General features: G+C 41.2%; 1 protein-coding gene across 1 annotated transcript in view; it reads right to left on the reverse strand.

Moving 5' to 3' along the window:
* Positions 1-8,751: 8,751 nt before the first annotated feature.
* Positions 8,752-12,128, reverse strand: part of MEIOB (meiosis specific with OB-fold) — a 45,008-nt gene continuing 41,631 nt past the window's right edge. The window contains exon 13 of the mRNA XM_037157362.2: positions 8,752-8,885. Within this exon, the coding sequence (XP_037013257.1) occupies positions 8,775-8,885 (111 nt within the window). The 3' untranslated portion in view covers positions 8,752-8,774. The remainder of the gene's footprint in view (positions 8,886-12,128) is intronic.

The following is a 12,128-nucleotide window of genomic DNA, read 5'->3' on the forward strand; positions in this document are numbered from 1 at the left end:
TGGCCTAAAGGTGTGCTTTTTTTTCTCCCCTGATAGTGGCTGGGAGGGATATTTCCTTATTAAGAGGCTTCAGACCTTGGTCTCTGACCTTTGGTCTGGTGAGCACTGTGCCTTATTAACAGTTAGTCAGCATCTCTACGTCCTGACTAGAAATATGGAGGCTTTAGGGAAGTTGAGTGGCCTGGGAGTGCTACTTTTGCTTTCACCTGCTTCCCCCTCTAAAAAACAAGGCTAGTCAAGCCCTGGCCAGGTTGCTCACTTGGTTGGTGCCTCATCACGTTGCAGGTTTAATCGCCAGTCAGCGTACATACCTTGGTTTCGGGTTCCATTCCCTGTCAGGGCATGTATGGGAGGCAACTGATCAATATTTCTCTCACAGTGATACTTCTCCCTTTCTCTCCTTCCCTCTTTTCTCCCCCTTCCTGATCTCTCTTTAAATTCAATTAACATGGACCCTTGGGTGTGAATTATTTTTTTAAAAAAGGCTAGGGAACCTGCAGAGCTCTCAGGCTGCTGTATGGAGTCCTTTAGGCTTAAGCAGGGACTCCTGCTGTTAGTGTAAACAGAAGACATTTGCTGACCCGAGGATGCTTCAGTACAGTAATAACGGCTAACATTAAGCCCTCAGTACTGCTAGGAACTGTGTCAGGAGTTTTCCATGTATTATTTAACCCTCAACGAAGCTGTGAGGTTGGTACTGCTACCATCTCTGTTACACAGATGAAGATGTAGATTCAGAGGCTGGCCAGCCAGACTCTCCAGCCACTCAGCTGAGTGACAGAGCCAAGATGTAACCCCAAAATCCCAATACCAGAACCTGAAGTCTTGACCTCAGTGTTGGCTGCATCTTTTAAGTAGATATATAAAAAGTCACAGCCCTGGCTGGTGCAGCTCAGTAGATTGAGTGCAGGCTGCAAAGCAAAGGGTTGCCAGTTCAATTCCCAGTCGGGGCACACGCCTGGGTTGTGGGCCAGGTCCCCAGTACAGGGCGTGGGAGAGGCAACCGTATATTGATATTTCTCTCTTTCTCTTCCCCTTTATCTAAAAATGAATAAATGAAATATTTAAAAAATAAATAAGAGTTCTGTTAAAAAATTATAAAAAGTCACAAATGTTTAGGTATTATGCAACTCTCATATTTAAGTTATAATTTACTATGAGGCACTCCCATTGTATTGATTAAATGTGCTATCTTTTAATCAAGTTTTTAATTGCTTAAGTAATACATGTTTATTATGGAAGAGTTAAAAATTACAGATAAGCAAAAAGCAAAAACTCAAAATTTCATCTACCCAGAGACAGCCAAAGTGAAGCATTTGATGTACATTCTTCCAAATATGGAGTAATTGTAATTTTTAGCACCTCACTCACTCACGGAACTTTATAACCTAGTTTTTTCACCATATAGTGTGACAATATCATGTCAGGCTGCACATTCCTATAGCACTATTTGCAGTAACTGCATAAGATTCTGAAGTCAGTCCATTTTTGGCCATTGAGATTGTTTCTACTTACTGGCTAGCAGACTCAGCCCGCTGTTACTTCCTTTGGCTAGGTTCCCAGAAGCAGAAGAGTTGAATCAAGTGTGTACTCATATTGAAAGTGTATTAGTGCAGTTAGCAGTTACAAGATTCAGCTGAGGTAAGTCTACCAAACGGACAGACTTGAAAGCAGGCTAAAGTTGAAGTCACATAGCTCCCTTGGGTGGCACAAGCCAGCACCCAGGCAGTGTACGGTGCCCCCGAGGTCAAGGTTCACCACAGTGGTTCACAAGCTTTGTCTCAAACAGCTGACAACAGCATTTCAGGTGTAGCGCACAAAATCCTTGGCTGCAAGAATAAAAAACTAAGAGAATCACTAATTCCCGCAAATCCTGATGTCACTAAAACACGTGAATCCTAGCACCTAGAAGGTACATTTCCCCCCTTTTTATTTTGAATAAATTTAAACTTAGTAAAAAGTTGAAAGAAATAGTACAACAAACTCCATATACCCTTCACTACACACACACAAACACACACACCCAGATGGGCAAAAGTCGGTTTACAGTTGTGAGTACTCAAAAGTTTATTTTTATTTTACTATTTATTAATTATTGTTTTATTTTCTATGTGAACAACTGTAACACCAAAGCCTTCCTAAAAACTTAGTTAAACGGCCATTTACAATTTGGTTCTGTGTTACGAAAACATCTGGATAGACAAGAAAGGGTTTTCAATATTAAACAAATGAAAGTTAACTTACACAGCCTTTTCTCCCATATCAAACATGTTTCTCAAGTTGAGTAAGCATAGCTGAGGGTAAAATAACTGCTGTCAGAGCCAATAAAGTTAGTCTACTTTCAAATTTTTCTTTCCTTTTAGATGGAGAGGTAGGCCTCTTTGAGACTGTTGAATTTAAAAATTTTAATTTATAGGATACAGAAATTGTAAGAAATGTTATGACTAAGACATTAATTATATTTTTATTTTTTAAATTTTTATTTATTTATTTTTAGAGAGGGGGAAGGGAGGGAGAGAGAGGGAGAGAAACATCAATGTGTAGTTGCCTCTTATGTGCCCCCCACTGGGGACCTGGCCTGCAACCCAGGCAAGTACGTGCCCCACTGAGAATCAAAATGGCGACCCTTTGGTTCACAGCCTGCGCTCAGTCCACTGAGCCACACCAGCCAGGACTAATTCTATTTTTATCTGTAGTAAGCCTCGCATTTTCTTTTTAGTGTGCAAGTATGGCACTGTCTGCATAGGCATCATCTTGGGCAGGCTAACAGTTTGAGGATGAAATTAGTATGAAATGATTTAAATGTTTCATGGAAGATAAGTATATCAACCTCTCAGAATGTACCTTTGGTACTGGATAGCTTACGGTTTTGTATGAATTTTCGAGCACCTCAGGGGGGCGCTGTGACAGCATTAAATTATTGCTTACGGCATAAACATGAGGTTAGTTAATAATGAAGTGTTCTATTTCATTGTCTAGAATTTGCCTTCAGGTCAGAATGCAACCTTCTAACAGAATAGGACACATTTAATTTCCTGTCCAATTTTACCCCCACCAGACTTTTTCTTTGCTGGTCACTAGAGAATTTGAACTGTTAGAAATTTCTGTGATATAAATAGCAGTAATAGCCTTCCGGGGTAGAGGTGGTCTGGCTATCCACATGTGTGTTGTGATTTACCCCGTTTATCCCTTATTGTAACCGTCAGTGGTGCTCAAACCTTTCGGCCTCAGGACCTTGCTATCATCTTAAAAGTCACTAGGATTCCGAATATGTGTGTTGTACCTGTCTCTATTGACCTTAATAGAAATGTAAATGGGGAAATTAAAGAACTTTATTTGTAATTCATTTCTCGATTTAAATAACATTTCTTATGAAAAATAACTATTCTCCAAAAGAACGAAAAACTCGGTGAGAAGAGTGGCATTGTTTCACATTCTTGCAACTCTCTTTAACGTCTGTCTTAATAAAAGACACTGGGCTTGTTACTGCTTCTGCATTCAGTCTGTTACAGCATGACACATACAGCCTCTGGAAAACAGAATAAGTGAAAAAGACAACTTTAAAAATTATTAGGAAAATAGTTTTGATCTTGCAAAGTCCTTTTAGGGGATTAGGACCTCAGTTGTCCCTGGGCCACACTGTGAGAATCACTCCATTAATCGTTCTTATGCAGAGAATGTCTGAGACTTTCTTTTTCCTTTTGTTACAAGTTTATGAAATAAAGACAAACTCTTCCGTATTTCTTTCCTAGGACTATAAGTATGTCTTGTTATTTAGTTTAATTGGATTTGGTTTCTCTTTTCAAAACCTATCATTTCAAATTTTGAAGGTCAAGTATAGAATATATACACATACAAGTTTATAAACCACGATTTCCCTTAATCTGATGATCTTTTTCAAAAAGTGAAGGTACAGAATTTCTGTACATTGAACATTTTGTGTTAGTAAATATTATTTCTCCGAGTTTTTTAATGGATTCCCACCCGAGCCCTCTGATTTATAGAGTTCTTATCTGAGTTTTGATTCATTTTACAATGAGCTTTTATGATTATTTATTTCTCAAATTGCTATAACTCTTTAGAGAATTCTTATGCATAAGGTTTTGTATTTTTTCTTTTTGTATTCTTACAGTTTCCTTCCCTGGCTATTCTTTATTTGCTTATTGGTGTGTTTTTGTGTTATTTTAACTTAAGCCTCACTTCGTTTTCTTTTCTTTGTAGCTTCCCGGGTGCGTGCTGTGAGCGTGGTGGTTTTGTGTCACGTGTTCATTTGTAAGTTCGGTCGTCTGATGTCTTACAGGTCCATGTTAGCGATCCGCGCTCTCCGATAGAATACAGTGCAAGTCACGATGTAAATTAAAATTTTCTCATAGCCACAGTTTAAAAAAACTAAAAAAGAAGTCGGATTCATTTTGATATATTTTATTTAACCTGGTACAGCCAAATAATATTTCAACATGTTTTCAGTATAAATATTTGTATAATGAGATAATTTCACATTTTGGAGGAGGGCAGGGGACTAAGTCTTCAAAGCCTGTTGCCCATTTTATGCTTACAGCACATTTCAATTTGGACTGGCTGCTTTGGCTTCCATGTTGACAGCACGGATGCAGAGGAGCCTAGCACTCTGGTTCGGGCAAAAAAGCCTAACGATCCCAGAAAAGCTAGACAAGTATACTTGTGTGATGAGAAAAAAAGGAAAACGATGTCACTGCAAAATGAGATTGTATTTTGACTACCGGTACATCTAATGTCTTACGGAATTGCATTATGATAAACCCTAGGGAGGTGTGGGGGTCTGTGGAGGAGAGCTGGAGGGGTGTCGGCTTCCTAAGGTCTTGTGTGTGATGAGCAGCACTGGGCAGGGGCTGGACAAGGGAAGCCAGCACTGACTGACCTCCGGGAGGGTAGATTCTAACTCAACACATTTAATCACCACCCCGACTCAAGGTGATGATGATCATTCCTAATATGCAGATGGAAACTGAGGTCAGGAAGTTAAGTAAATTTCTCCAGGTTACATAGGTGGTAAGAACTAGTAACCTCTCTGACTTCAAAGGCTTTGCTCTGTCTAACCACAGTACTGTGGTTTTTTCGCAAATCAAATTCTAGTCTTAACTTTATTGCTAACTACTTAGATGACCCGGAAGAAAAATTTCACCTGTGGACCTTAGTATCTTCGTTAGTCTAGTTAGATTCGACCTGGGCCCCAGGAGACTTCTGAGAAGGTGGGCTAGGGTTCTAAACGCTGTTGCTAGAAAGAAGGGTTTCTCCAGAGTTTAATGAACTGTTAAAGTGCTAGGTTTATTATATTGGTTCCAGTAGCACCATGAAGGGGTCCTTTTAGGGGATTAGGACCTCAGTTTTCCCTGGGCCACACAACAAAAAACAAGCCCTGATGTTACGGTGTGCTTAAGGGCCTCACACTGTTCTAAGTTTTTACATGTATTTACTCGAGGATCTTCATTTAATCCTCACAGTCACCTCTGAAGTAGGTTCTATTTATATTAATACTCCCTTTTCACGGATGAGGGCAGTAGAACACAGAGAGGCCAAGTGGCTTGTCCCAAGGTCACAAAGTTAATAAGTAGTAGAACCAGGATTCAAATGCAGGTATCTGACTCCAGGCCTGTACTCTTAACTCAGTGCTTCTATTTAGGGACTTATATCCTGTTGGTCAGTTAATCACTGAGTATTTTATCACTTTCTACTTGAATACCTGCTTCCCATAAAAGTTTAAAATACTGCAGCTGCCTAAATCTGTTAGTCTTATTGATAGATGCACCAAGCTTTTTCACATAGAAAAGTCACCAGGAAAAACAGCTCCCGGAAAAAAGCGGGGAAATGCAGATCCCGGACAGGGGGTTATATATTTTGTATTTTTAAAATTTTATGTATTATTTAGAGAAAAGCAAAGGGAGGGAGAAAGAGAGGGAGAGAAACATGGATGTGAAAGAGAAACATCAGTTGGTTGCCTCTCACATGCCCACAGTCAAGGACCTGACCTGCAACCCAGCCATGAGCCCTGATCAGGAATTAAACCAATGACCTTTCAGTTTGTGGGTTGACACCCAGGCCACTGAGCCACACTATCAAGGCATGGGAGGTTGCATGTTTCGTGTTGATGGGAAAGATGCTTCTTGTTTTTTGTTTTTTGTTTTAACTCTATGAGTGCCTGCACTCTCACTAATCTACAACCAAATTTTACTTCTGGCCAAGATGGAGGTGTAGGTGGAAATACTGTACCTCCTTCCACAACCAAATTTAAGGACAACAAAAATGAAGAAATAAAAGCACAACCAAAACAGACAGAAAATTGAACTGTACAGAAGTCCGACAACAACAAACCATTCAGCCAGACCGGTAAGAGGGGCAGAGTCAGCGGCCAGTGGAGAGGGGTCCCTCAAGGGGAAAAGCGGTGGCTGGGGGACCGACCCAGGCGAGCAGGAGACGGTTGACAGATCCCAGGCCTGGGGTGGCAACGGACAGACACTGTGAGGGCGCAAGGTGGCTGGCTGACTGCGGTCACACATTCACACGCAGATAAACCAGGTGAAAAAATGGACAGTGAGACAGACCTTGCGACCCAGGGCCCCAGGGCCGGGAAATAAAGCCTAAAAGCACCCATCGAAAAAACTTTCCGGGCTTGAGGTGCCGGGACAGGCTCCCACCCTCACAGGAGAGTTCATTAGAGAGACCCACGGGGTCCTAGAATGTACACAAGCCCACCCACCTGGGAACCAGGACCAGAAGGGCCCAGTTTGCTTGTGGGAAGTGACAGAGGGGACTGACTGAAATCTAAGAGAGAGCAGAAGAAGCACCATTGTTCCCTTTCTGACCCAGCCCTCATATATAGCGTCACAACCCAGCAACTGGGTTGACCCGCCCTGGTGAACACCTAAGCTTTCCCCTCCTCATATGTAACAGGTGTGACCAGACCAGAAAATTATGGCTCAAGCAGAAGAACAACTTAAAGCTCCAGAGCCAATACAACCAAATTTTATATTTAAATCAATTTGTAATCATTTTGTAGAATGTGTAATTTAGACTTTGAATTGGCGTCTCTGATTCAGTGTGTCCTGACACCTAACCCTGTGTAATCAGATGAAATTAGCAACTGGGTGTCCCTACAGTGACAAGCAAGGGGTCTCCAACAAGTGAAATGTCACAGAGAGGTCACCAGCGTAGCAGTAAGGAGGTCAGTCAGAGCCCTCCACCACCTCACTAGGGCTCTGTGGTTGGGGAACACTAGTTACTGCATCTGCACCTTCTTCAAGGGCGCCAGTATTATGCAGTTACAGCTAGTGGTGCAAGAGCCAGAGCAGCTGCGGCCCATGGACTGCAGGAGCCCAAACAGTTGGCCCTGGCACTCTGAGCCCAAGCATTGGTACTCTGAGACCCGTCGCCAGAGGTCAGGCCACCAGGAGGCCTGGCACAGCAGCTCCTAATACACCCTCTGGGCCAGGCATTCTTGTCTCCTGTGCTCTCAAACACCTGCTCTTGTGTAACTAACAGAGGATGTGAATGTGGCTGCCAGTGGGTGCCATCACTTCTCTCCCCTCCCCAACCTGACCGCTCCCTGCTCCCAAGGGGAAGAGCATCGTCCTCAACCCTCCACCACTTTCCCTCCTTCCTTCTCATCCATCCTTCGATTCACCTTGCTTAACAGACCCATTCCCCAACTCAAGGAAGAGAAAAAGGAAGCTCTTCATTGGGCACATTTGCTGTTTGCACAGTCAAATCCTCTATTACCTTGCTTATAACCACAATTTGGACACACTAGAGGTCAACCTATACCCTTTCTCCATGGCTGCCTATGGTAAAAGCCAGAGAAAACATTACTGACAAGGTAAGTTTATCTCCCAACACCAGCTGTATAAAGAGTTTCGGATACTTTTTTCCTTTCCTGCAGTGGGTGAAGTGCTGCCTTCTGAAGTGCCAGCCCCAAAATATGTTGGCCAAACCTCCCAGACTATTGATCAAAGCTGATGGTGTAGGTGGGTCTGTACCCTGAAATAAATAACTCAGAATGAGGAGAGCTGAGGAGAGTGCTTTGGGGCTCCTGCAAGGACGGCTGAGATAGAAGGAGGGTGTTGTCCTTCTGTCCAAGCAGACCTCTCACTGTGCCAAGTTCCTAAGACTCCGCATCGTTCATATAACTTTTGAAGTTGGTCCCCTCCCAGTTGATTTGGACTCACAAATGTCAGCCCTGAGTCAGCAAGTCTTCAAAAGCACTGGGTAGCTCCAACGCATTAGGTATCACTGGAGGAGGCAAGGGATTCACAAGGCTTTAGGGCGTTCAAAGCAGTTGCACAGCATTGCCCACAGACCTCTGCTGTTCCCACCTGGTGCTGACAGAGCCTCTCATTTGTGCCCTTTCAGCTACAGAAAAGCAGAATGAGCCATTGCTCTAGTTAAGTTGTTTTTAGAGGTTCAGGTCTTTCACAGACAAATAAGGCGAAAAGGGAAGGGGCTTAATAAAAGAAACGAATCTGTGGGAAAGGTTAAATTTGTTTATTATTCACATAAACATTTTCCAACTTGGGAAGAGAGAGGACGTAGCCAGTAGAAATGGCCTTCTAAAACTGAGCTCGGGTGAGACAGCTGTTTAAGACTTACCCCAAACCAATACCAAGAGAAAACATAACAATTTATAAAACATTTTTACCATATTTGAACAAAATACAATTTTATCCATGTTTTTCAAACTCATTTTCCACTTTAAAGGTAGTTAAAGCTCATATTCTTTCCCAGAGTTTACACTGTTATCTGGTTTAAATATTTCCTTGTCCAGACAAGTTCCTACTTGCTTCAACGGGATCTGCAAGCTTACATGAGAGCACACTGATTCTCAATCCACCCCTTGCTCTGTCTGATGAAAAAAACTGTAGGGAGAAAAAAGAGCGAATTAGTTTTTTAAGTCACCATGTATATGAAATTGAAAGCCAATGACCAGGACAGAGAATGCAACAGAGAACTGCAATGAGTTTTGCTCATAGATGTTAACATGTCAATTAAAGCTCTAAGACAAAAAGAGTTCAAGTCTCCGGCAGAGTTCAAAAGAGAAATTACAAATCTGGTTTTGGTAAAAATCCAAGTTATTTTTCTCTGGTGGGAAAGTTGGGATTTCAAATCTAACATGTAGGAAAAAAGGGCTTAATGTATTGTGACAGAAGTTAACCTGTAGTAGTAACATAATCTATTAGACTATAAGAATATGATGAAGTTTATTAATAGTGATGTTTTAATGTTTACAATTAACAAAACACTTTCATCAACACTTTATTTAATACAGAGTGGAAGGACACATTAGCTAGTCATTTTCATTTCAAAGACTAATAGGAAAAATGTACTAATGTCAGGAACACTCTGAAAAGACTGAAATGGGCACCCGAGGGAAGTGGGCAGTTTTCCGTGGCGTGCTCCTCCGCGGTCTGATGTTGGCTAGAGCACCTTCCTAGTTGCCTGAGTGTGCAGTGGTCTGCATCTTTCATCGCACTGGCTGTACATTGTAAAAAAAAACAAACAAACAAAAAAACAAACTGATAGTGACACAGATGATGTTGCTCATAGACATCCAAATGAATTCGGTCTGGGTGAAGATGCAAGTGATTCTGTACTATATGAGAGGCCAGTTTTACATCTATAAGCAAACTCGTTTCAGCCTTTCTGATTGTCTGCCTATGTGTCTAATTCTTCCAATTCTCATTTGAACTCATTTTTAAAAACACCTTATTGATTCTTTTATTAATGAATGAATTAAATTAAATCTTTGACATGTGTTCATTTTACTTTTGTACGAGAGTCATGATTTTACCCCTTTTGGAAACATTTCTTAACACAAATAGTAGACTTACAAGGATACTGTAACTCTAATAACATGGTATGTTTGAAACATTAAAATACCTCACTTTGAAATCCCTCCAACAGAATCATTTTAAGTAGCCATTGTTCTTAATTGAAATAAGATAAATATATAGTGTCCAATCTATATAGAATATTGTTTTTCTAATATTAGCAGAGTAATGAAAGTTATTTTTAAAATTAACTATTCTATTATAACTCATTTATAACAACTGAAATTGTGTTTGATTCTCATGATCTTTACTACATTTTGTGATATAATCATTTATATCTGGCTTAAATATATTTTTATTTTTATTAAATGTTTTATTGATTATGCTATTACAGTTGTCCCATTTCCCCCCCTTCATTCCCCTCCACCCTGCACACCCCCCACCCACATTCCCCCCTTTAGTTCATGTTCATGTGTCTTAAGTTCTTTAGCTTTTACATTTCCCATACTATTCTTGTCCTCCCGCTGTCTATTTTCTACCTACCATCTATGCTATTTATTCTCTGTACCTTTTCCCCCTCTCTCCTCCTCCCACTCCCCTGTTGCTAACCCTCCATGTGATCTCCATTTCTGTGGCTCCCTTCCTGTTCTAGTTGTTTCCTTAGTTTGTTTTTGTTTTAGGTGTAGTTGTTAATAATTGTGAGTTTGCTGTCATTTTACTATGTATGTTTTTTAACTTTTTTTCTTAGATAAGTCCCTTTAACATTTCATATAATAAGGGCTTGCTGATGATGAACTCTTTTAACTTGACCTTGTCTGGGAAGCACTTTATCTGCCCTTCCATTCTAAATGATAGCTTTGCTGGATAGAGTAATCTTGGATATAGGTCTTTGCCTTTCACGACTTTGAATACTTCTTCTCAGCCCCTTCTTGCCCGCAATATTTCTTTTGAGAACTCAGCGGACAATCTTATGGGAACTCCTTTGTAGGTAACTGTCTCCTTTTCTCTTGCTGCTTTTAAGATGCTCTCCTTATCCTTAATCTTGGCTAATGTGATTAATGATGTGCCTTGGTGTGTTCCTCCTTAGGTACAACTTCTTTGGGACTCTGTGAGTTTCCTGGACTTTCCTGGAAGGAAGGCTTAGGAAATTCCCCTTCATTATGTTTTCAAATTCTTGCTCTTCCTCTTCTCCTCTGGCACCCCTATGATTTGGATATTGGAACATTTAAAGAAGTCCTGGAGATTCCTAAGCCTCTCCTCATTTTTTGAATTCTTGTTTCTTCATTCTGTTCTGGCTGAATGTTTCTTCCTTCTGGTCCACACTGTTGATTTGAGTCCCGGTTTCCTTCCCATCACTATTGCCGCCCTAAGGTATTTCAGTTAGCATAGCCTTCATTTTTTCCTCTAATTTGTGAACATATTCAACCAATTCTGTGAACATCCTGATTACCAGTGTTTTGAACTGTGCATCTGATAGGTTGGCTATCTATTTGTTGCTTAGTTGTATTTTTTCTGGAGCTTTGATCTGTTCTTTCATTTGGGCCATTTTTTTTGGGGGGGGGTCTCAGTGCACACGTTACATAGTAAGGGGAGGGGCCTTAGGTGTTTACTAGGGTGGAGCAACCCACCTTGCTGCATTGCAATGCTATCTCTGGGGGAGGGGTCTTAGAGAGAAGAAGACTGCTTGCACTGCTCTCTGCCAGTTTTCAGTCACTCCTCTGACTTCCCACAATCAAACTGGGCTCTTCTGGTGCTGACTACCAGGTGGGTGGGTGGGTTTGTGTACATACAAGGACCCTGTGGGTCTCTCCAATGAACTTCTCCCATTTATCTGCCCGCAAATGAGGGGCCGCCTGGTCCACTAGCTGCCACCTTGCTGGGTCCTCCAGCTGCGGACTTGCCACAAGTCCTCTCTGCCAGGCTGCCCATCTCTGCCCCTCCTACCAGTCTGGATGAATGTTTCCTCTTCAACTCCGTAGTTGTTGGACTTTCATACAGTTCGATTTTCTGTCAGTTCTGGTTGTTCTTTATTTTTAAATTTGTTGTTGTCCTTCTTTTGGTTGTGCCAGGAGGCACATTGGTCTGCATATGCCTCCATCTTGGCCAGAAGTCCTGACTTAAATATCTTTTAATATAGTCTTTGGAAAGGTACAATGTCCTTTTACTTGAGAGAAATTTGTTGTTACATTTGAGTTAAGTTTGGAAAACTCTAAGTTGCCATATACTTAAATTGATCAAACTCATTAGCAAGTTGTATCTCCTGTTTGGAGGAAAAATAAAATTGGTCAAGGAGCTGAGTATATTATGATTTGAGAGTAGACAGTAGTTATG

Source organism: Artibeus jamaicensis, unplaced genomic scaffold, assembly GCF_021234435.1.
Source record: "Artibeus jamaicensis isolate MK-2021 breed Jamaican fruit bat unplaced genomic scaffold, CSHL_Jam_final contig_700, whole genome shotgun sequence".
NCBI classification, from domain to species: domain Eukaryota; kingdom Metazoa; phylum Chordata; class Mammalia; order Chiroptera; family Phyllostomidae; genus Artibeus; species Artibeus jamaicensis.